Below are 26,522 nucleotides of genomic sequence, written 5' to 3' on the forward strand. Positions count from 1 at the left end.
TAGGAATGTATACGAAGGCATTGAAAATTTAGAAACATATAGGAAGTCTGGGTCACCCTGCACTTGCCAATTTTGAACCTCAAAGTGCTTTTCGAAATCGTAGGTAATCACTGGAAATGGCTAAGAAAATCACGAGTGACTGGTCCTTTAAAATATTAAAGAAATGGAAACATAACCAGGTAAAGCAATCCCTCGACAACGTGAACGGGGAGAACTTGTAGGATTTAAAGCGAGTGTCGAGTCGAAGTGAAGTAGCTCTTTTTTTCAACAGATGTCGCTAGCGTCGAAATCAAAACAAGGTTCAGGGGTACAATGTACCCCCTTGAAATTGAAAAGGGGCGCCAAATTGGTTTCAAAAGGGAGCCAAATTATTTTAGAAGGGGCTCCAAATTGGTCTCAACAGGGCACCAAATTATTTTAGAAGGGGCGCCAAATTGGTTTCAACAGGGCGCCAAATTGTTTTAGAAGGGGCTCCAAATTGGTTTCAAAGGGGCGCCAAATTGGTTTCAACAGGGCGCCAAATTTAGCATCCCAGCTGTACCCCCCTTAATCCAAAACGTTCCTACGCGCCTGAAAATCCTAAAAAGTGCTTCTCAGTGAAGCATTTTTGTCCCGCATTGTACTTGTAAAAGAAGCCCAATTGGGCGGAGGGAATGCGCCACTGGCAGCCCTGCCCGAAGAGTAGCCGTCACTCTGGAGAGCAGCGCCGCCTGGTGGTGGAACAAAGAAAGCCCATCTCCAGGGGACAGTGGAGCGAGTAAGCCGGCAGTGACTCATCTAATTTTAAGCCTTTGACGCGGGAACGGATGTCCGAAGTACGGCTTCCCCGCAGCATCCCCTTTCATTACCCTGGCCCTCGCGGGGAGGCTGACTTTATAGCGGTATTAAAGGTACGCGTTAGGTACATTGGGCGCGGTCATATTCGGATGGAATTGTCAGGTAGTGGTCGGACATTAAGCCTATTTAGGGGACTCCGAGGAGAAGCAAATTTGAAAGCTATTTATAACAGAGTGTAAGGTTTCGGTTGGGTTTTTTCGGTTCCAGCTGCTGCTCGAGACTTTTGTACCAATTTGATCGGGCTTCAGTGAACATTATTTACGGAACCAGGTTGGCGATTTGTTTTAACCTTTTTTTATAAAAAAACATTTGGATTTTTACCGATTTTGAATGGTTTTTTTTAACGATTTACGCTTTTTTGTTTTTATAAACTAAAAGTGAATGCAGCTTTAACGTATACATTTTAATTTAATATGAATTATATTTAATTCATATTTAATAACTAAATTTAATAATAATAATAATAATAATAATAATAATAATATATATATATATATATCAGCTAGGCTAATACCCAAGGCACCACCTTAGGCCTAAGTCTTCGAGCGACTTTTAAAGCCTTTAATTCGGTTGGCACTAGATAAACAAATAATAGTAAAATTTAGGATACTAAATAATCGAATTATAGGGAAATATAGGATATAGGACACTAAATAGGAAAATCTAGGAAAAAGAATGAGGTAATTATTGCATATCGGTATACTTTGACTCGAATCACCTAGAATATTGATAATTTTTTGTACACTGGTTTCTTGCATTATTGGATCACTTAGCGGATTTACAAAGCTCGTACATTTCAAAATTTTGTTCGAAAGTGGCTAAATGTTCTATGACAAAAAAGATTTTTTCATTTTCGAAAGATCGTGAAATTATAGGAAAATATAGGAAGTATAAGAAGTCTGGTCACCCTGCGTTGTTTTAGGGATTATAAATATAATATTAGAAATATTAATCATAATATATAATTATAAAAAATTGCAAAGTACGAAAAAAAGAAAAATATAGGGAAATCATGGAACTAACTAACGCGTTAGGAAAATTGACAAAATAAAGGAAGTTAAAGAAAAGTAATCGAAGTATAGGAAAAATTATAAAATAAAGGAAATGTGGTCATCCTGCCATTTTCAGGTATTTTAGTTCGTAACATACGAAGTATTTTAAAACCTATATTTCTATTTAGAAAAACGATAACAACGTATTCTTTAGCCTAATTCACTCTTCAAATAATGACTAGAATTAGTTCATCAGCGCTATGTAAATAACGTAAGAATCTCCCCCTTTTTCAGTGAATAGACGCTTGGAAAGAAAGCAATAGGCATTTCCTGTATCAACAAAGAACGGAGTTCTGAATTCCCACCAGAGAAGAGACTCCCGATATTGTCCCCGCTGAGGACAGTCTCGCGCGTCAGCGGACGTCGAAGGCCGTTGCTTTTTACGCTATTTTTTTACACTCTCTCTCGGAATAGGGGACGCTGCGGAGATATATCTGCATGTGGCCTTCGCGCGTTCAATGCACCTGCCTCTGAGGATCGGGGACCACCCCTCTCTTCTCCGTCCTAGAGGCAGCGCTCTATAAAGATTGCCCATATTACAACAAGATGTCGCTGTATGGTTTACTAAGGTTGTTATAAAGAGGTTTTATTCCCAGATTTGCTGGATCTTTTACAAGTAAAAATTATAAATATTTAGGACGGAGGTTTTTTTAGAATAAATGTCAACAATTTTTATAAATAAATGTCAACTTTTTTTTAGAATAAATGTCAACAATTTTTATAAATAAATGTCAACTTTTTTTGAATAAAAGTCAACAATTTTTATGAATAAATGTCAACAATTTTTATGAATAAATGTCAACAATTTTTATGAATAAATGTCAACTTTTTTAATTAATGTCAACAATTTTTAAATAAATGTCAACAATTTTTATAAATAACTGTCAACAATTTTTATAAATAACTGTCAACAATATTTATAAATAAATGCCAACAATTTTTTAAAATAAACGTGGGAATCATAGGATCGTTGGCAGCCCGGCAAAATATTATTTAAACCTTGGAGTGGCTGCCGTAGTTTTGGGGTTTCTTAAGCCAGGTTCACACTTACCCCTAAAATCGCTTCGTTTTAGATAACTAGTTTTCAAAACCAGAAGCAACTCGTCCAAGTCGGTTCGCTTAGAATCGCTTTCAAAACGACAAGGCGGGGTAGTCAAATTGCTCGCATTTTCTAACATAATGGGAATAAAATTCTAAATCATGTCAAATAATATTCCTGTATGTATAGTAAACACGATTAACTAATTTGCTTTGGGATACATTTTAGTATTTTCAAAATTTTGGTCATAATTTGAAATGACATTAAGCCTTGGCTATAAGCGAACCGGAGTGAAGCGATTTCGCCAGTGTGAACCCAGAACTATCGTCGGCGGTCAAAACTGGCATTTAAACCGACCGAAACTCGGTTTTAAGCTCTAGTGTGACCCTGGCTTTAGACCATGATGGCCGTGGACCGTTTCAACGTAGACATTATCTTTGCAGACAGACACGCTGATCAGTGGCAGTAGGTGGATGGCCGCTGGTGGTGTTGGCGTGCCAGTGTATTGATTAAAACGGGGAGAGGGGGCGCATACGGAATTAGCACATATCTTTGAGCACCCCCAAAAAGATAAAGGGGGATGGAAATTGCGGAAAATTATTACAAACTCTTTCAATATTTTTTACATAGATTTTTTCAGTCATAATACGTGATGTGGGATGATTTAATAGATATTAATTTGTCATCGTTTCAATTACCTGGTAATTGCTTATTAGGACACCCGGGGGAGAGCCGTTCAGAAAAAAATTACACTATTTTTAATTTTCTAAAATTTTGGATTACTCAAAATGTTTCTAGTGATTTCTTAAAATATTTCTAGCGATTTCTTAAAATATTTCTAGTCATTTCTCAAAATATTTCTAGTCATTTCTCAAAATATTTCTAATTATTTCTAAAAATGTTTCTAGTGATTTCTCAAAATATTTCTAGTCATTTCTCAAAATATTTCTAATTATTTCTAAAAATGTTTCTAGTGATTTCTTAAAATATTTCTAGTGATTTCTTAAAATATTTCTAGTGATTTCTTAAAATATTTCTAGGGATTTCTTAAAATATTTCTAGTGATTTCTTAAAATATTTCTAGTGATTTCTCAAAATATTTCTAGTGATTTCTCAAAATATTTCTAGTGATTTCTTAAAATATTTCTAATTATTTTTCAAAATGTTTCTAGTGATTTCTCAAAATATTTCTGTCATTTCTCAAAATATTTCTAATCATTTCTCAAAATATTTCTGTCATTTCTCAAAATATTTCTGTCATTTCTCAAAATATTTCTAATCATTTCTCAAAAGATTTCTAGTGATTTTTTGCCAGTTTCACGCGTTTCTGAAATGGAGCTGGAAAAATGCAATTTCCACATTAGTTGTCTAGTCAATATAAAAAATGAGCACTTTTAATAAAAGTAATAAGTATCCCTCTAAATCGAGCGTTTTGAAGTCAATATTATGTTCTGTTTCAATTTAACATCCATTATTTGTTCATAACAAACCAATAATGAATTTATTTACACTTGGGGGGGGGGGGGAGTAAAAACGTCACCGGTGCTCGCTTCAATCGCGTCGAATGACGTCAGTCTTAAGGAACCAATGAGATACCAGGATGATTTGATTGTTGTTAGGGGGGAGGAGCTTACTTCTCGAGCATGAGGTTGATAGGGGCCAACGCAACAAAATCGTCTCGCCATAACAGGGTTGACTGATTTAAATAATAATTTAAATCAAGATTTAAAAAAATATATTTTGATTTAAATTATTATCACACAATGTATTTCAAAGGAAGGAATATAAAATGTCAAAAAATAGGTTCTTAAAAATTAAAATAAATAGAGCAAACTAAAATATTAAGTAATAATTAAATTTAATTAGGATTTAATTTAATTCCAGAATAGTTAACTGATAAAAGTAAAATAGCAGTTAATTATACAGGAAAAGAGTCAATAATTGTATAAAAATCAATAAATGTAATAAATTAAAAAAATCCCATTTAATTAAAAAAAATTAAGAAAATGCTAACAAGAGCCTAGCGCCGCCGATCCAACGACGCCGCCGCTGATTTTTCTTTGCCCACGAAGCGCCGCCTCCGAGTCATTTACTTCTCGGCGTGCCGAAAATGTTTGTTGTTTTTCAAAAACATTTTCTATTTTATTTTATTTTTCAAAGGGGGGGATACATTTTTGGCCTTTCACGCAGCCGTCGCCGAATATTAATCGGGTGATTTTCGCCAAACGCCACCGCTGATCCAAATCAAATCCTTACGTAAAAATAAAAATACTCTTCCAAATATGGCCTTATTTCCGTATCAAAAGATTAACAAGACGTTCAATATACTAACTCTGTGATCCACAAATTCTCCCTAAATACAAGCCCTGCTTAGGTAGGGGGAATATGCTGTGCGCAGTTTTTGTCTACTGTTTGTTGTAAAACTAAAATTATTGCACAATAAAGAAATAATAATAATAACACGTATCTTTTTTTATCTTGAAAAAATAGCTTTTGGCCCAAAAAGTTGAAACGAAAAATAACGCCAGGTGTTTGGGTTTGAATTTTCGCCGCCATTTTAGGGGCTGCCGCCAGCGCCCCTAACCCCGTATGAGCGATTTGCGAACTATCCTAACTTGTAAAATCGCGCAATTTAGGCTTAGGTCTCTTATAACTTTTACGTTGTTTTGCTGTCTCACCGACTTCTCACCAGGTGTCGCGGCGGATTTTCCGAAATTTCTTTATTTTATTAAAAATGAACCACTCAATATTTTTTGATGCGGTTTGCGCCATAAATTTTAGTTTTTAATGGGCTATAGGGCTATCTAACTGGTTAAAGATTGACCGTTCCCCTTTAAGCCTTTGCTAATAAAATATATCCGAGGCATCATTAAAATGGGAGTTACGAGGTGCGTGTTTACTCGCGGGAAGAATATCGTTATAACTCCTTTTTAAACAACGAAACATTGCAGAAATAAAAGACATTGGCGTTACGAGAATGGAGAAATTTACGTATTAGAATACATTAAGTCAAATACAATCTACAAGTGGTACTCGCACGCAATATAGACATTGGGCGAGTCGAGTCAAAGGAAGTTGACAGCGCGGGTGGAAGCTACGGCGGAGCGAAACGCGAGTGTCACTCCTCTTTCTGCCCTACGGTTCAGAAACGCATTATCTCCCAAAATGGCATTTCGAGATAAATCGATTACTGTAATTATTATGTAAAATAACAATACTACAGTATTTAGGTAACTGAAAACTAGTTGTTGGGGGTTTCTTTTAACTCACAATCTAGCACTTTCGCCTCGCAGCCAGAGGAGCCGGGTTCGATCCCAGCTTGTGGCACTGGGTGAAAACTCGGAACCACTCCTTCCGCGTTGAGTTTGCAAGTTCTCTACCCACTGGTTTAAGGGGTTTTCCCCCGAGCTCTTCGGTTTCCCCTTCTTATAAAAACTTGTTGAGGTTAACGGTAATAGTGAGCGGCATGAAAGGCTTGCCACCACCCTCCTACGCCTTGTAACCCGGCCACCTGAATTAATGGCTTTAAAAGTCGCTCGATGACTTAGGCCTAAGGTGGTGCCTTGGGAATTTGCGTAGCTGATTATTATTATTATTATCGCCCAAAATTAGGTAAATCTCAGAACAATTTGACATAATGCGATTTGGCATTTTCACATCTCGGAAACTAGACCAGATAGAAAAAAAAACTGACTTCAAATTTAGAATCAGCGCCCAAAAATTAGTATGAGGAGCATTCAAACTAAAAAGTCAAAAATAGTCGATAATGCGTTTCTGTATTGGGTAATATTAGTCAGGATTTAGACACGGTGGACGCAATTTCGTACGGTACGCGTCGCTTGATGCAAAACCAATTTTGGCAGCGAAATTGGGAATGAGAAAAAAAGCGAATGAAAGTGGCTATTTGAGCGTTAATCGATAACTATGGTTTTGGACGCCAGCATTCTCGGACAAATCTTCAATTTTGTATAGGAAAAATATAGGACTTTATAGGACTATTTTTCAAAAATATACCCTTTATAGAACTATTTTTCAAAAATATAGGACATTATAGGACTATTTTTCAAAAATATACCCTTTATAGAACTATTTTTCAAAAATATAGGACATTATAGGACTATTTTTCAAAAATATACCCTTTATAGAACTATTTTTCAAAAATATAGGACATTATAGGACTATTTTTCAAAAATATACCCTTTATAGAACTATTTTTCAAAAATATAGGACATTATAGGACTATTTTTCAAAATTATAGGACTTTATAGGACTATTTTTCAAAATTATAGGACTTTATAGGACTATTTTCCAAAACCAGCGTGAGAAATCGATTCGTGTTTGGTTCGGGAAGCAACTCGTCCAAAGCCAGGTTCACACTTACCCCTAAAATCACTTCGTTTAGATAACTAGTTTTCGAAACCAGCGTGGAAAATCGTTTTGTGTTGGTTCGGGAAGCAACTCGTCCAAGTCAGTTTGCTTAAAATCGCTTTCAAAACGACAAGGCGGAGATGTAAATTGCTCGTATTTTCAAAAATAATGGGAACAAAATTCTAAATTATGTCAAATAATATTCCTGTATGTATAGTAAACATGATTAACTAATTGTTTTGGGATACATTTTAGTATTTTAAAAATTCTGGTCATAATTTGAAATGACGATAAGCCTTGGATATAAGCGAACCGGGGTGAAGCGATTTCGCCAGTGTGAACCCAGAACTATCGTCAAAACTGGCATTTAAACCAACCTAAACTCGGTTTTAAGCTCTAGTGTGACCCTGGCTTTAGTATTAGTAGAGAGAGTTGGAAAACGATCAGGGCTGATGGTCTTATTTGTCCTTGATGCACGCACCTGTACGGGAACCGACCGAGACAGCCACCGCAGACACAACAACCGCAATTACCAGTCGCCCATCGAAAGGACACTCACCCCCGTCAACACCCACTTTCGCAACCGCATCCAAGTCACGGTTTTCACCACTACCTGACTGACATTCCAAACAGAAAAAGACGATGATAATAGCCAATCAACCCGGACAATCGATTAAATCAACCCCATTAAAATAACCATAAAACTCGATTAAAATAGCCATAAACTCGATTAAAATAGCCATAAAACTCGATTAAAATAGCCATAAAACTCGATTAAAATAGGCATAAACTCGATTAAAATAGCCAAACTCGATTAAAATAGCCATAAACTCGATTAAAATAGCCATAAAACTCGATTAAAATAGCCATAAACTCGATTAAAATAGCCAAACTCGATTAAAATAGCCATAAACTCGATTAAAATAGCCATAAAACTCAATACTCATGAAAACCGGTTTAAAATAACCAGGTCAATCAATTAAATCGACCACAAAACTTATTTAAACTTTCAAAAACGCGATTAAAAAACTACAGTAAAATCGGTTCCTATTTACTACTTTTAGTAATTTCAATTAAAATTATCATTAAAATAGATTAAAACCGTCAGTTAAATCGATTAAAGCCATCAATGAAATCGATTAAAGCCATCAGTGAAATCGGTTAAAGCCATCAGTGAAATCAATTAAAACCACCATTAAAATCAGTTACAGTTACAAATAAAACTGACTAATATGGAAAATTAACTCGTTATTCCCGCACGTTTTATGATAAGTTCATAATAGTGTATTATTTTCTTTGATTTTACCAAAAAAAAAAGAAAATTATTAGCTAAAATAATAAGCGATTTTTCGTACTCAAATAATGGATTATTTGTTAACCTGTTATTACTTGAGTTATACAGTTTGATATAACACGGTTAAAGCACGACTAAAACTATTTAATCACAATTAAATTTATTAAATCGCGATTAAAATTATTAAACCACGATTAAAATTATTAAATCGCGATTAAAATTATTGAACCACGCTTAAAATTATTAAATCAAGATTAAAATTATTAAATCACGATTGAGTTTTTAATAACTTAATCCTTATAATTATCACACCAAATATAGAATATAATAATTAGATGATCTGTAATAACCTGCCCCTCGTACAAATAGGAAAATGGAGCAAGTAAACATAGAAAAATATTCGTTGGGTCAAATGCGAAATCTTCCATACGCCGTGATCAACAACAATACAATAACAATGCTAGTAATGTTTATTTACAAACATTAAATTTAACCAAATTGGGACAAGCAACGAAGCGTGCTAGATCGACGCTTTCAGTTTTCTTATTTAACGTTAACGCACTGTAAAAATAAGGTAACTCCAACAAATTATTCAATTGACGGATTTTGAAATGACGTTTTAGCGCGCGACACTACCCGTACATGTCTTGGGCACACAGCCTTCTTTGCGTGCTTTTTTGACCATAACATGTAGAGGCATTTTCACGCGCAAAATGAATTTTAAAAGCCGTCAATTGTTGATTTTATAAAATAAAAAGTGGTCTTGCCCAACTTGTTAAAATGTTGCTCTTACGTCACAAGACACAACTTTATTAGTATATTTTGCGCACGAGCGATTTGCACGCGCGCTAAAAAAACCTATATTCCTCGCGACTGTAGCGCGCGCTAGTAAGCTTGTGAAAGTAAGAGACTGTGACGTAAGAGCAACATTTAAACAAGAAGGCCACGTTAGTTTATAAAAAGAACTATTATTATTATTAAATATTAATACTTAATATTAATATATTCGATAAAATTTATTAAAAGGATATGAAATAAATTTTGCTTTAAAATTTCATATCCTTATTTCCCCTCAGATTTTATGGGAAAAATCCTTAAAAAATCTAAGATGTTTTAAAAATACAAAATCCAAGATTTTCCTTTTCATATTTTATAAGAAAAATTCTTGGAAAATTTGCAATATCTAAAAATACAAAAACCAAGATTTTCTTCTCATATTTTATACGAAAAATTCTTCAAAAATTTTCAATATTTTGAAAATACAAAATTAAAGATTTTTCCTCTCGTAGATTTTTATATGAAAAATACCAGCTTTGAATGCAATAATTTTTTAAAATAAAAAGTGATTATTTGATTTAAATTTAAAAATGATATAATACGAGTTACCACACTTTCTTTCTCGGAAAGCGAACCGCGTTGTGGACGAAATCAGTCGAAAAAATAAGAAACAATTGAAGGAGTTGTAAACAATTGTTTACGAATGACCGAACAACAGGGACACCAACAATATAAAATTTAATCGGTAATTTGATTGGAATTTCGAATACGTTTTGGAACCTATAGCCAAATAAATAAAACTTGTAAAAATGACGTAGATAATACGTCACCCATGATTTATCCAATTGGAAAAAAGCATACCAACATGGCGGCCATAGCCAAAGGTACGATGTTCTTTTAGAGGAACATTGAGTAATCTTATTCTTTTAGAGGAATATTAAGTTATCTATTCTTTTAGAGGAATATTAAGTTATCTATTCTTTTAGAGGAATATTAAGTTATCTATTCTTTTAGAGGAATATTAAGTTATCTATTCTTTTAAAGGAATATTAAGTAAAAATATTCTTTTGGAGGAATATTAAGTAATCTATTCTTTTAGAGGAATATTAAGTAATCTGTTCTATTAGAGGAATATTAAGTAATCTATTCTTTTAGAGGAATATAGAGGAATCTATTCTATTTGAGGTTCATTAATCAAGGCCAACTATTTACATATTTATTTTACAAGCGACGATAATTAATTGATTGGAATTCCATCCGGGTTAGGCTGGCAGGTTTTCAAAAATGCACCGCAGCCTTAGAATTCTCAATTTTTATCTTAATTCAAAATATTCCCCAAAACGAAATCCACTCGTAAGATAATTTCTTTATTATTATTTATCCAATGTCGAAAGTATCAGATAAGATAAAAGTCTTCCACTTCTTCTAACAGTAAAGTAACGAAAATCACTCGAAAGTAAATCCTGCCTGCTTTTGGAAATCTTCGAAAATTAATTCATTCAACATAAGAAGGCTTTTAAAACCCAGATTTAAAGACTGGTTTACTGGTCTCATTCCAGTTTATTAATTATACGCACCTTTTGGAATTTGATTTATTTTTTATATAAAATTCAAGCCCAAGTCAATTGATTTTTTTTATTTCAATCTATTTAATTTTATTGAATTTTTATTTTTTTATTTGCAAACAATTTATGGCTCTTTCTTAGTTTAATTGATGGATACTTGGTTTCTTTCGGCTATATTATCTAAAATCAAATTAATTAATATTTGTTATTTAAATTTGACCAGATTTGCTTTGTATTGGAATTATTTTTGCCATAATTTATACGTTTATTGAAATACATTTTGTGATTTAAATCTAGGCTTTTTATTAAAAAACGTGAGTTATATCTTGATTTACATAATGATTTAAATCAAATTTATTTATATTTAATGAAACTACAGGTATCTTTTAAATAATTAGAAAAGTTAGACGTCACTAGTTCAGGGGGACAATTGGTATTTCTAGAGTGTTTATTAATTGTAAATATTATTGATTTAATTTAAATACTTGCCATAAAGAAAAATATATATATTTCCCTGATGTTTCCTAATAGCCGGAATTTCCATGATTTTACTCAATAATCGGAATTTCCCTGATTTTTACTAATAACCGAAATTTCCATGATTTTACTAAATAATCATAATTTCCCGAATTTTTACTAAATAATCGGAATTTACCTGATTTTTACTAAATAATCTTAATTTACTTATGGGGTTACATTTCAGGAAAAAGGTTATTGCAATAATAAACTTTAAATTAAATAAGTCATAGAATTTGTCATAGATCTAGAGTTAAATTACCTTAATAAAGTGTCAAAATAAAATTTAATTCCTCGACTTTTTCCTGAATTTTTTCCAATTCTTAAAATTCCCTGACTTTTTAGGCCCCATTTTTAAATTCCCTGACTTTTTCCTGATTTCCCATATTTCCCTGACGTATGGCAACCCTGCTTTATAATTTAACCCAACGAACTACAAAACCTTAAAAATCCGTTCATCGAGCCTTCTTCATAACAAATGTTGCAGAAATTTCGCCATTAGAAACAAAAATAAAAAAAACGGTGGAAAAAAAAACTGTTATAAAAAAAACTGCATAAGTGAAAGGAAAAAATGGTACATCCGTTTTCTAACTTGTCAGTGACTACGAGGGTAACGAAGAACGACACGAATATCTTGTAAATGTGGTCAAGTGAGTTTGACGCCCTGTGAATAAAAAAAAATCTTCCCATGATGTAAAAAAAAGTTTGATAAATGGGTAGAGCGGTCGACCCCTGATTTGAAGAGAGTTAATTGTCAGATTTATATTGAAAGCATGACTCTTCCAACGCTTCGATTCTCATATTTAATGGAATAGCCCCTTTATAGTTTGAACCGTAAGGTTGTCGATTTAAATTTAATGTTTTCTGATGAATGTGTTATACGCTGTTAAATTGGAATGTGTCACTACTGCATTTTGAACTGACATATCACGCAAACTTTAATAGAGACTGCATTTTTACAAAGTTAGTTTAGCGCCTTTAGTTGGGTTATTTAAACAATTTATTTAAATCTAAAGCGAGCCAATTTATTTAAATTTCAAGCGAAAATATTGATTTAAATCGAGTTAATCATTTAATTTAAATCAAGTGAATCCACTTTGAATCATTTAATTTAAATCAAGTTAATCCACTTATTTTATTTAAATCAAGTGAATCCACTTTGAATCATTTAAATCAAGTGAATCCACTTTGAATCATTTAATTTAAATCAAGTGAATCCACTTTGAATCATTTAATTTAAATCAAGTGAATCCACTTTGAATCATTTAATTTAAATCAAGTGAATCCACTTTGAATCATTTAATTTAAATCAAGTGAATCCACTTATTTAATTTAAATCAAGTGAATCCACTTATTTAATTTAAATCAAGTGAAACCACTTATTTTATTTAATTCAAGTTAATCCCCTTATTTTATTTAAATCAAGTGAATCCACTTATTTAATTTAATTCAAGTGAATCCACTTAGTTTATTTAAATCAAGTGAATCCACTTAGTTTATTTAAATCAAGTGAATCCACTTTGAATCATTTAAATCAAGTGAATCCACTTTGAATCATTTAATTTAAATCAAGTGAATCCACTTTGAATCATTTAATTTAAATCAAGTGAATCCACTTTGAATCATTTAATTTAAATCAAGTGAATCCACTTTGAATCATTTAATTTAAATCAAGTGAATCCACTTATTTAATTTAAATCAAGTGAATCCACTTATTTAATTTAAATCAAGTGAAACCACTTATTTTATTTAATTCAAGTTAATCCCCTTATTTTATTTAAATCAAGTGAATCCACTTATTTAATTTAATTCAAGTGAATCCACTTAGTTTATTTAAATCAAGTGAATCCACTTAGTTTATTTAAATCAAGTGAATCCACTTAGTTTATTTAAATCAAGTGAATCCACTTATTTAATTTAATTCAAGTGAATCCACTTATTTTATTTAATTCAAGTGAATCCACTTATTTAATTTAATTCAAGTGAATCTACTTATTTTATTTAATTAAAGTGAATCCACTTATTTAATTTAAATCAAGTGAATCCACTTATTTAATTTAAATGAAGTGAATCCACTTATTTTATTTAAATCAAGTGAATCCACTTATTTTATTTAATTCAAGTGAATCCACTTATTTTATTTAAATCAAGTGAATCCACTTATTTAATTTAATTCAAGTGAATCCACTTATTTTATTTAATTCAAGTGAATCCACTTATTTTATTTAATTCAAGTTAATCCACTTATTTAATTTAAATCAAGTGAATCCACTTATTTAATTTAAATCAAGTGAATCCACTTATTTAATTTAAATCAAGTGAATCCACTTATTTAATTTAAATCAAGTGAATCCACTTATTTTATTTAATTCAAGTGAATCCACTTATTTAATTTAAATCAAGTGAATCCACTTATTTTATTTAATTCAAGTTAATCCACTTATTGTATTTAAATCAAGTGAATCCACTTATTTTATTTAATTCAAGTGAATCCACTTATTTTATTTAATTCAAGTGAATCCACTTATTTTATTTAATTCAAGTGAATCCACTTATTTTATTTAATTCAAGTGAATCCACTTATTTAATTTAAATCAAGTGAATCCACTTATTTAATTTAATTCAAGTGAATCCACTTATTTAATTAAATCAAGTGAATCCACTTATTTAATTTAATTCAAGTGAATCCACTTATTTAATTTAATTCAAGTGAATCCACTTATTTAATTTAATTCAAGTGAATCCACTTATTTTATTTAATTCAAGTGAATCCACTTAGTTTATTTAAATCAAGTGAATCCACTTATTTAATTCAAGTGAATCCACTTATTTTATTTAATTCAAGTGAATCCACTTATTTTATTTAATTCAAGTGAATCCCCTTATTTTATTTAAATCAAGTGAATCCACTTATTTAATTTAATTCAAGTGAATCCACTTAGTTTATTTAAATCAAGTGAATCCACTTAGTTTATTTAAATCAAGTGAATCCACTTATTTAATTTAATTCAAGTGAATCCACTTATTTTATTTAATTCAAGTGAATCCACTTATTTTATTTAAATCAAGTGAATCCACTTATTTTATTTAATTCAATAGAATCCACTTAGTTTATTTAAATCAAGTGAATCCACTTTTAATCATTTTATTTAATATATTTCAATGCAAAAATAAAATTATTTTGGTTACTTTATAGGATTATTTTCGTCAATTTATAGGATAGTTTTCGTCAACTTTTAGGATTGTTTTCGTCAACTTTTAGGATTGTTTTCGTCAACTTTTAGGATTGTTTTCGTCAACTTATAGAATTGTTTTCGTCAACTTATAGAATTGTTTTCGTCAACTTATAGGATGGTTTTCGTCAATTTATAGGATAATTTTCGTCAACTTAAAGGATTGTTTTCGTCAATTTAATGGATTATTTTCGTCAATTTATAAGATTATTTTCCTCATTTTATAGGAATATTTTCATCAATTTAAAGGAATATTTTCGTCACTTTAGGACGTCAAAAATTGGTTATTCAAAACTAAAATTTCTCAAATGTAGGATAATATATATAAATATCAGGTTAATAATCGAAATAATACGTTAAACAAAATTGCGAAATGAACATTTTACAGATACAACGATTTTTAAAGGATTGGTTTAAAAATCTAGGATTTTATTGGAATTATAAGACCGCTAGGCTGTTTGACTGAGTAGAATCTCGAAACGTGATTGGCCACTTGTTTTATAGGGAATTTCCAGAAAATAAAGAAGAATATAATTATTAATTATAGGATAGGTTTAAAAATCTAGGATTTTATTGGAATTATAAGACCGCTATTCTGCCTTGCTTTAGGTAAAGACGCGTTCTTTTAGATAAAAGAAATAGGTGAAGTGATCACGTAGGTGGCAGTTGGTGGTCGCTGGTTGCGAAATGGGCGTCGAATTCTGGCGGCACGCGTGTTGGGCTTCCCACCCGGCCCGGACAAATGCGGCCGAGAAAACACCCGGCTGCACACTGGCACGACAAAACAAGAAGTCCCTGTCACGGAGGAACTGATTCGTCGCCTCTATAGTATAGGTGTTTAAATAAATGATCATCCATCGCCGATTATAGAATTTGTGCTGCTGCGACTGGACATATAACAGGTTTGTCTATGGTTTATCTTTATACTGCCAAAGCTACGAATTTTCTATGCATGGATCTGGCAGCATTTTTCAACAGGGGGGCAAGACGGTCAGAGAGGGGTTTATTTAACCACCATTTTAATACGAAAACAAAGTTAATAAAATTCTGAATTTTCGTGACGTTTTGTATTTTATATTAGCAAATCGTCTGCTTAGCTGAAAAGCCAAATTATATGTGGTCGAATCATTAGTATAAAATGTGTTAATCGTTCAATTATTCACCACCGCGTGTCTCCACCGTCACCTAAAAAAAATTCGAAAAGACGTACATAAGGAAAGAGCGCATAATCCAGTCTAATTCATCCAGCTTACACTTCGCCGTACAAAATACGGGATGGGATGCGAGAGGCATCACAAAATCGAAATATTCGGAGTCCGGGCAGCGTCAAAAATCGATCCGGCTCTGATAGATGGTTGCTGCGGCGAAAATGAAGCCAGTTATATTTGGTCCCTCGTCCCGCTGCAGCGAGGGGCCCTCGTGTTGCGTGTGACACAGCCTGATAGAATGCTGATGGGGCTTATTAAACGCTACTGACTCATCCACTCGCTTCAATTTTAAGCCTACGCAGGGTTCGTACCAAATTTCCGGAATTAAATTCCCTGACATTTCCAGGTTTTCCCTGATCATATTTCCAAATTTTCCATGACCATATGTGTAGAGGTATATTCTTTAAAAATATTTAGTATGTATTTTTAATACCTTTTTCAAAAATTTATTTGCCTGTTTTATTTGGGGTCCTTTTAAAATTCCCTAACTTTTTTGGACTTTTTTCCAATTCCTTGACCTTTCCCTGGACCTTTTGGAATAATTTCCAAATTCCCTGGCTTTTCCCTGGACCTTTTGGAATAATTTCCAAATTCCCTGACTTTTCCCTGGACCCTTTGGATTAATTTTAAAATTCCCTGACTTTTCCCTGGACCTTTTGGATTAATTTTAAAATTACCTGACTTTTCCCTGGACCTTTCGGATTAATTTTAAAATTCCCTGACTTTTCCCTGGACCTTTTGGATTAATTTTAAAATTCCCTGACTTTTCTCTGGACCTTTTGGATTAATTTTAAAATTCCCTGACTTTTCCCTGAACCTTTTGGATTAATTTTAAAATTACCTGACTTTTCCCTGGACCTTTCGGATTAATTTTAAAATTCCCTGACTTTTCCCTGGACCTTTTGGAATAATTTCCAAATTCCCTGACTTTTCCCTGGACCCTTTGGATTAATTTTAAAATTCCCTGACTTTTCCCTGGACCTTTTGGATTAATTTTAAAATTCCCTGACTTTTCCCTGGACCTTTTGGATTAATTTTAAAATTACCTGACTTTTCCCTGGACCTTTCGGATTAATTTTAAAATTCCCTGGACCTTTTGGATTAATTTTAAAATTCCCTGACTTTTCCCTGGACCTTTTGGAATAATCTTCAAATTCCCTGACTTTTCCAGGTCGTATACGTGCCCTGCTATGGCCGCGAATGAGCCAACCCATGTTTTAAACTCGACAACAAACTCACTTTGAACTGTTGGACGGAACGTTTTCTAAGGATGTTTAGAACCAGAGTTGGTTGATTTAAATCAAGTTATTTATTTACAGGGTTGTAACTTTTTTCGTATTCTAATTCGCTTACTTTTCCAGGTTTTCCCTGATCATAACCAGATAAACGTGGCGGAATTTTACTTGTTTTTAGTAAATTAAAATGAAATTCTTGGATTTTTAGAGCTATTTTCAAAATCCCAGATTTTTCCAGATTCTCCAGGACTTTTTGGGACACCATTTATCGATTTTTAAAACTATATTTAAATAAATTAATTACTTCGAAGCTTAGTCGGGGTAGTAGCATTTGTCCGGATTTCATTCGTCCGAATAGTGTCGCGTTTGTAGGAATACTCATGTGTCCGAACTCGAAAACCGAAATTGTTCCATTTTTACGAATTTAATGTTCGATTTTCCACCGCAAAAATAGTGTTTCGTATTTTGATTCCGTTAGGTTGGGTGTCTGCTTTCATTGGAATTTAGGTTAGATTGAAGTTCCACAATTATTCATGTTAAGGTAAAAAAAACAGCGCGTTTGGGACTCTATTTTTTACGGATTCGGTTAAATGTGCTTCTGTCGAATTTGACACAAGCCAATGTATAACGTTGGGACAAATGACATTTCGGACATTTGACCAACGGATAGAAAGGTTAAATTGCCAACAAATTATACAAAATAATTTTCGGACAAATGAAACCGTATTTCGGCCATCTGAGCCATATTTTTACAGTTCGGACAAATGAGTATTCGGACAAATGCGCCTCGATTCGGACAAATGAAATTCGGACAAATCTCTTACAAGGAGACATCCGGAAGTGTAACTCACCGATTTTGTTCAAACTCGGGGGATTGGTAGACGTTCATGTAACTTGAAAAATCCTAAAGGGAATTTATTCAATGGGCAACCGTTTTGCCATGGCAACGAAAAATGTTTTTGACAACATCAATGGAAATTTTCCCATTGAAAATAACATTCTGACCGATTTCTAGGGCCCCCCCCCCCCCTGTGAACAATTTCGAAAATGCCAAAAAAAGAAAAAATAAATAAAAATTGACAATAAAAACATCAAAATTGATCAACTTTTGATCAATTTGAGGTCAAAATCCCATGTTATTTTCAATGGGAAAATTTAATATTTTGTATTGTAAAAAACATTTTTCGTTGCCATGGCAAAACGGTTGCCCATTGAATAAATTCCCTTTAGGATTTTTCAAGTTACATGAACGTCTACCAAAACCCCGAGTTTGAACAAAATCGGTGGGTACACTTCGGGATGTCTCCTTGTTAGTCCTATTTTCAAAAATCAAAATCCCGAATTTTTCCAGGTTTTTCATTTTAAATAATCTGTTCTAAAACCCTCGACTAATAGCGCCACTTTTTGAAAACATTACGCAAACGCAGAATTACGTCACTTTGGGTGGGTGCAACTTACGTCACAGACTCTAAAAGGGTGTTGATGCCGAATATTGTTTTGTCTACGTTATTACACCTTATAATAATCAAATCAAATTCGCCGAACGAAAACGGAAAATGATCCTTCTAAATTACTATATTGATTTTAGCTCACGACAGCGTAAAATTAAAAAGTAAATTGTGATAACGTTGAAGGCTTTTAATTGGTGTGAAACACCAACGCTTAATTATTCTGCCACTGGGGGCGCTGACGTATACTTTATACGATGATTGTAAACTCTGGAAAGCCTCCGCTCTCCCACTTTTGACAGAATTATTACGACAAAACCAAATGTTTACGATAACGTGGGATACCCGACGGAACAAAATAATCTTTAAACGTTACTAAACGATTCATTTTGAACTGGCTTTGAAACGCGTTAGAAACAAGGCAGTATATATCGTCGCCGTTAAAACAAAACCACGTATCTTTTTGGTGGTCTTTTTGAGAAAAATGGATTTTTTAATTTTGCAGGGACTTGTGAAATGGCGTGTTAGGTTTTTACACGCGAGTTAATTTTATAGTTAAATAATTTCGTTTCAATATTGAATTTATGAGGATTTTAATTTAAAAATATTTTGCTAAAGGGGAATTTTAAGAGATACGTGGTTTCGCGTCATGAAGCGAGATAGGAGCTGAAAACAGTGGCGTCGCTAGGGTGTTTTAGGCGGCGCTTGAGCCACCTGTAAAATTTCCGAAAAGCGCCTCCTACAATTCAGAATTTTTACAATTTACTTGTTTCTTCGAATATAAAAATGGGCATCAAAAATTTCATTTTTCCTAGCCGGCTTCAATGTTTAAACTTAACAAACCTTTTTGGGAGCCCCCCCCCCCCCCTTCCCCCATATCACTCAATGGGATGGCCCTTGCCAGTGCTTACGGCTTAAGCGCCACCAGTTTTGAAATCCTGGTGACGCCACTGGCTGAAAATAAGCGAGATACGTGCTTTTGCGTTGTGAATATCAAAGATACGTCTAAATGTTTTCTCGATTTAAAAAAATAAATCCAATAGTTGATTTTATAAAATAAAAAGTGGTCTTGCCCAACTTGTTAAAATGTTGCTCTTACGTCACAAGACTCAGCTTTATTAGTATATTTTGCGCACGAGCGATTTTCACGCGCGCTAAAAAAAACCTATTACCTCGCGACTGTAGCGCGCGCTAGTAGGCTTGTGAAAGTAAGAGACTGTGACGTAAGAGCAACATTTCAACAAGAAGGCCACGTTAGTTTATAAAAAGAACTATTGCAAACTATTAATGTTTTTAATGTTATATACGTAAATTGGGGTGTAGAATCTAAATATGTCATTTTTGACAAAACCACGTATCTCAAGTTACGTGGTTTGGTTTTAACGGCGACGATATTTGTATAATAATCTAGACGCATCTTAAAAATTGGCGTACGTAAATAGAGCTAGGTGTGGGGGTTGAGCGTTAGAACGATGGCGGGGGGGACGACTGCGATGGAATCAGTCCTAATTTGATTCTCCGATGACAGATTGCTTTTCACCAGTCACAGCCAATCACGTTTATCCCTTCTGCGTGACGTCATCGTCTCTACCTCCCTCCCCCGCCCTTAGATATACGTTTTGGACTCCTCGCGAGTATTCGCCACTTCCGCTCGAAGGCGACGCGTTATTTCCGACGCGGGCCTTGGCTTTTTCATTTTCGTATTTTTGCGTCCGGATAAATATTAGCGCTCTTTCATCTCTTAACGCGCTAATTGAAAGCCCCAAATGGAGAATTGTAAAACGTCATTTATCCAGAATTGAATTGAAAACGGACGTTTGTGGGTTTCTTTTCCGTTTGGTGAGATTCTATTTAAATTAAGAGTCGCAACGGTTCGTTAATAGTTCATTAAAAATCAGAGTAAAGAGTTGCTCAAGTGATCAATGGGTTTCGGGCCCAAATTGTTTAATATTTTAAAACCGTTCACTTTTAAATTATATAAATATTTATGACATTAAGTTGTTTTAGAAAATGTTTAATTGTTGATTTTATAAAATGTCTTTACGCTTGCCTAACTTGTTGAAATGTTGCCCTGGAATAGTTCAGCCAATGCCTAAGAATGAGTTCATAAACTCTTTAGTGGGAGAGAAAACGGATCCACAGCTGAAGCGGGGAGGCAACATTTCAACAAGATGGCCAAGGTTATTTTATAAAAAGAACTATTTAGCCACACTTGCAAGATTTTCAGATTAAAATTACCTGACTTTTTAACTTCATTTATAAATAAATTCTTTAATTCTGGTTATGTTTTAATTAAATTTATTCCAACGTTTACAAACCTTTTGATTCTTTTTAGATCACGTTCGTAAAAATTTCAAGAATAAATTTAATAATAATAATAATAATCAGCTAGGCTAATACCCTTGGCACCACCTTAGGCTCAAGTCATCAAGCGACTTTTAAAGCCATTAGTTCAGGTGGCCGGGTTACAACGCGTAGGAGGGTGGTGGCAAGCCTTTCAAGCCACGCGAGCCAACAGCTCCCTACACTCACTATTACCGTTAACCTTAACAAGTTTTGTGGAAGGGGAACCGAAGGACTCGGGGGAAAACCCCTTAAACAAGTAGGGAGCGAACTTGCAAACTCAACGCGGAAGGAGTTGTTCGAGTTTTCACCCAGTGCCACAAGCCGAGATCGAACCCGGCTCCTCTGGCTGCGAGGCGAAAGTGCTAACTTCTTTTTCACCAAGTTTTAAAAATGTGGCAGCACCGTTACTGAAATACGTAAAAGTATCGCCTTTGGAAAAATATTACATCTACCTAGCCTTACCATATCAGCCAATAAAATACTTCAAAATACCATAAGAAAACTAAATGCAAATAGCTGCGTGTACACTCTCAAACCTTTCAATTTAAAAATCTCAACACCGACTGCAATATAGTATATCTTAACACGGTGGTAGGCCAATAAAAATATCTTACACAATGTCCCTAAAAAATTTAATACGGGAGTCTAGCATTGCGCGCGGTTTTCAGTCCAAACTTTTTAGTCCAGACTAACATTCAATACAGTTCCCCATCAGCCCCACTGCATCGCGGCGAGAAGGTATTTTTCGACTTTTCCCCGCGCGCTTGGACGCACGCACGACGGCTCGGAGGAGAATTTCGGTGGAACTCTGGTAGAGCCAAAAAAATGAAGCAGGTGAGGGTACAATGGCTGTTTATGCGCTGTCAGCCAGACGTTTCGAGCGGCGGAAGACGGGGAACCTTCTAACGTATGCCCTATAAAAAAGACAAGGGCAAATACTAAGCGGGACTCGCGAAGAGAGCTCGAACATCTGGAATAGCGCGTATAGTTTGGCTATTTTCTAGTTAAATGTCGTCTTTTTAGCTATAACATGTCTTTACCGTAGGATAATTACAGTTCCCCAAGCGACGTCACGGACTGTTACACTCGAGAGCTATAACTTCAGATCTGGATTTTTTTTATAGTTGTTGCTCGAGTGCTTGGTAATGAAATTGCAAGATTTTATATTATTGGAAACCAAATAAAATTTTGATCCATATTGACGATTTTATTTCGTAAATAATATTGTGGTTTTATTATTTGAGTTTTAAAATATTTGTCGCAATGTTATCTTTATTTAAAATAGTATTTTGCCTACGTTATTACCGCACGACGATCTGTGTGTTTTTTTTTTTGCTTCTGAATCCCGAGACCAAATAAGAGGTTTTCACGAAGTTATGAACTTATTAAAGGTTACTTATAATGCAACAATTTGCTACGCCATATTTGTTTTGCATGTAGTGACACTTGAAACTTTGCCGTTACCTGATACAATAACCTAGTGGCGAGAATTGGCGAACTGAAATTCCAGAAATAAATTGAAAAGGTTTCGCGTGCACGGGCCTTTATAGTAACGTAGGCAACGGTTTAAATGTGTTGTAGTCTAAATGAAAAGTCATCATCAGTTGCGTAGCTTTCACCCACCTCTTGGGCTCCATCAAAGCATTTACAAAGTATGTCTGGCTACACCACTACAGGCTCATTTTCTCAAAATAAAATATAAAAATTAACTGAATTTACTTAGTGAAAACTTGTAGACATTTTCCTGATGAAAAAGTAACTTAAATTAATCGCAATTTAACCTCCCTCCTCCCTCAAATAGTCATTGCAATAGGGAATTGTATTCACGCCACGGTCGTCAATTCATAAAAGAATCCACTAGGTGGCGATATTAAGAGGTATCTCGTATATTTATTATTATTATTATAAACCATAACATTGAAAACTCTATTTACTAAATAGATTATATAAACCAAAAAGTTAAAATTTCGGCCATAACTCGTGGAATTTACCGACTATAGAGTAATATCGGCATGACGCATGTCGACGTCACCCATGCTTTTTTTCCTATAGGTAAAAAACTGCCCTAAAAATGGCGGCCATAGCCCAAAGCTACAGAGCGATACTATTGTACCATTTAACATGACGGGAAATTACCCGAATACCAGTGTAATGAAACAGCGTAAAATATTTCCAAATTACCCGTTTAGTTTTCGTCCCAAAATGCAAGGAGTGGTTCAACAATAATTTCAAAGTTATTTCTGTTATGCGCGGCAAATGCCCGCCGGGCCACCGCTCCACACGATGCTTTCCACCGATGCCCACTGGGAACAATTTCGCCCTGCGCCATTTTAGATATATTGGCGAGCAATTAAACGTAAGCCCTTTATATCCATTGATTTAACGCTAACGAAATAGACGAGACATCAACTGAATAAGGTGGCTGATAAAGCAAACGCTCTTTTTAACCTTGCTTGTTTAGAGTTTGCAAAATATTTCGTAAGCAGGGTTGCCACAGATTTTTCTTGGTTTTTTCCCTGCTCATTTACAGAGATTTTTCTTGACTTTTTTAAGGCCAAATTTGGCAATTTTTTGCCTATATTTTAGATTAAATTATCTAACTTACAAGTTGTTTAAATTCCTTGACTTTTCCATTGACTGTTCTTACAAGTTGATACAAATTCCCTGACTTTCCCTTGAGTAACTTACAAGTTGATAAAATTCCCTGACTTTCATTCGAGTAACTTACAAGTTGATAAAATTCCCTGACTTTCCCTCGAGTAACTTACAAGTTGATAAAATTCCCCGACTTTTCCATTGACTAACTTACAAATTGTTAAAATTCACTGCCTTTTCCCTTGACTAAGTTACAAGTTGTTAAAATTCCCCGACTTTTCCATTGACTAACTTACAAATTGTTAAAATTCACTGCCTTTTCCCTTGACTAAGTTACAAGTTGTTAAAATTCCCCGACTTTTCCATTGACTAACTTACAAATTGTTAAAATTCACTGCCTTTTCCCTTGACTAAGTTACAAGTTTTTAAAATTCCCCGACTTTTCCATTGACTAACCTTACAAATTGTTCAAATTCACTGACTTTTCCCTTGACTAAGTTACAAGTTGTTAAAATTCCCCGACTTTTCCATTGACTAACTTACAAATTGTTAAAATTCACTGCCTTTTCCCTTGACTAAGTTACAAGTTGTTAAAATTCCCCGACTTTTCCATTGACTAACTTACAAATTGTTAAAATTCACTGCCTTTTCCCTTGACTAAGTTACAAGTTGTTAAAATTCCCCGACTTTTCCATTGACTAACTTACAAATTGTTAAAATTCACTGCCTTTTCCCTTGACTAAGTTACAAGTTGTTAAAATTCCCCGACTTTTCCATTGACTAACTTACAAATTGTTAAAATTCACTGCCTTTTCCCTTGACTAAGTTACAAGTTTTTAAAATTCCCCGACTTTTCCATTGACTAACCTTACAAATTGTTCAAATTCACTGACTTTTCCCTTGACTAAGTTACAAGTTGTTAAAATTCCCCGATTTTTATACCCAGTTTCACATTCCCTGACTGTGGCAACCCTACTTTCTCCAATATTTGTAGTAAAGTCTAAAATATTGATTTTCTTTATCATTACATAGCAAGTTCTACTTGAAATATTTCCAATTATATTTTAAAACCAAAATTGTTACGTTGAGCACCCAAAGAACTTCTACTTTGGATTACACTCATTTTTTTCGCCGTAACTGCACGAGTAACGATTTATACAATGCGCAAAGAAAGATATTTTCAGACCAAGGTCATAGTGTCGTCAAAATTCCAATAATCAATAAATAGGTATTGAGTTGATCCGTTATCTGTTTTCATACCCAATATATCGAGAAAGATGAAAAGTTTAATTTTTCCCAAGTAAAGAATAAACAAATAAAGACTGACCCTTTGATATGAGCATTTTCGTTGACATTCCTGGCGATGGCTAAGCTATCCAATCCGCAACAGACAGCCAACTGCACCGAATACCGTCGAAGCATCGTGGTCATTTTGGGAAGAAGTAGTAGCGTATTATCCAAACGCAACTTTTAAAAATAGTTTATCCAATAAAATATTAGCGTCGAAGCACCGATTAGCGCGCAACCATCGTAGAAGATAACGTAATGAAACACCATGGACGCGAAAAGCTAAAAACACTGTAGGGCGAAGACGAGGGATGAGCTGCACAAAGAAAATTTTTATTTTTTGAAGGTTAGGCTTAAGAGTGGCATCCGAGGAGTGCCCGGAACGCGTCGTCTCCCGCGGGCGTCAAATTGTGGCCTAAAAGCGGACCTTTCCGACACATTCGCGAAAAGAGGAAAACTAAGGGACGTTAAATCTTGTCAATTAAATTACGGAGTGTAAAAACAATTATAGCGAAGATTGTTTTAACCTACAGAAATATCAATAGTACCGGAGCCAGGGAGACCCGAACGCCGCGCCTCCCGGTGCTGAAATGCGGCTGGAATGAGAACCGAGGCTTATCGACGGAAAGTTGATGGAAGGAAAGGCAGAGGGGGGAAAACGCGTCCGCTCGCGGCGTTTGGGATGTTGGGGGGAAGGAAAAGGGGGTGAATTTGCCAGTAGGGCTGGAAATGGGTTTGATGGGGGTGTTCCCAGCATCTACCCGAGAAAACTCTCTCCTCAATCTCCCGTCCTTGGAGCGCGCGCCAGAGAGAAAAAATTGGGGCTCCGAGGCTGTATGTGTGTGTTCGATAAACTTACTTTTCTTTTTGGCCAGACTCGCTTGTTTTTAATGCTATTTTTTTCCTTCTCTTTTACTCTCGTAAAGGTCGAATTAAAGGCATTGACATTGAAGATATTTTCTCATCCCTCCCCCTTTTTTCAAAAATTCACTACCGATTACATAACCGCGTCCGATGTGGCTAGTATCATGAGATTCATTCATTACATTGTTGCAGGGCCGTGCGTTGGAGCGGCCGCCCTGAGTTTTCGAGATAAACTGGACGCAAAATGGATCCCTCGCTCGCAAAGGGACGTCACGTAGGCCACTTTTATACGCTCAAAGGCCTGTATCGCGTATGCGCTTTTTTTGGGGTGTGTGCGCGCGATTTTGTTTTTGTATAATATTTTTTTCCGAAGCCTAGGCCTATATTATCATTGGGTTGATTTAAAAGCGCCATCTACGTTTGTTCTTTAGTTTTATTTTTCGAAACCGAGGCCTAAATTTTCATCGTGTTTATTTAAAAACGCCATCAAGATTAATACTTTTTTTCGAAGCATAAGCCTAAACTATCATAGTGTTTATTAAAAACGCCATCTAGGTTCTTTTTGGATACTATTTTTAAAGAATAGGTCTAAATTATTACAGTGTTAAATTAAAAGCGCCATCTAAGTTTTAAAATATATTTTAAAAAACTACCTTATTCAGGTTAACGGTAATAGTTAGTGTAGGGAGCTGTTGGCTCGCTTTTCTTGCAGGGCTTGCCACCACCCTCCTACGCATTGTAACCCGGCCACCTGAATTAATGGCTTTAAAAGTCGCTTGATGACTTAGGACTATGGTGGTGCCTTGGGTATTAGCCTAGCTGATTATTATTATTTACCTCTACGATATGAAGTTTTGT

General features: G+C 34.4%; 1 protein-coding gene across 2 annotated transcripts in view; it reads right to left on the reverse strand.

Moving 5' to 3' along the window:
• LOC149957671 (uncharacterized) overlaps positions 1 to 26,522 on the reverse strand; it is a 148,597-nt gene that overhangs the window by 58,639 nt on the left and 63,436 nt on the right. Inside the window, exon 1 of one of the 2 annotated variants that reach the window (XM_090165691.1) lies at positions 24,841 to 25,422. The exons of the other annotated variant lie outside the window; for it this stretch is intronic. Coding sequence (XP_090021817.1) covers positions 24,841 to 24,944 — 104 coding nt within the window. The 5' untranslated portion in view covers positions 24,945 to 25,422. Of the gene's footprint in view, positions 1 to 24,840; positions 25,423 to 26,522 lie in introns of those variants that run through there. 2 annotated transcript variants of the gene reach the window in all.

Source organism: Leiobunum rupestre, chromosome 2 (assembly GCF_980474605.1).
Source record: "Leiobunum rupestre chromosome 2, qqLeiRupe1.1.hap1, whole genome shotgun sequence".
In the NCBI taxonomy this organism is placed as follows: Eukaryota; Metazoa; Arthropoda; class Arachnida; order Opiliones; family Sclerosomatidae; genus Leiobunum; species Leiobunum rupestre.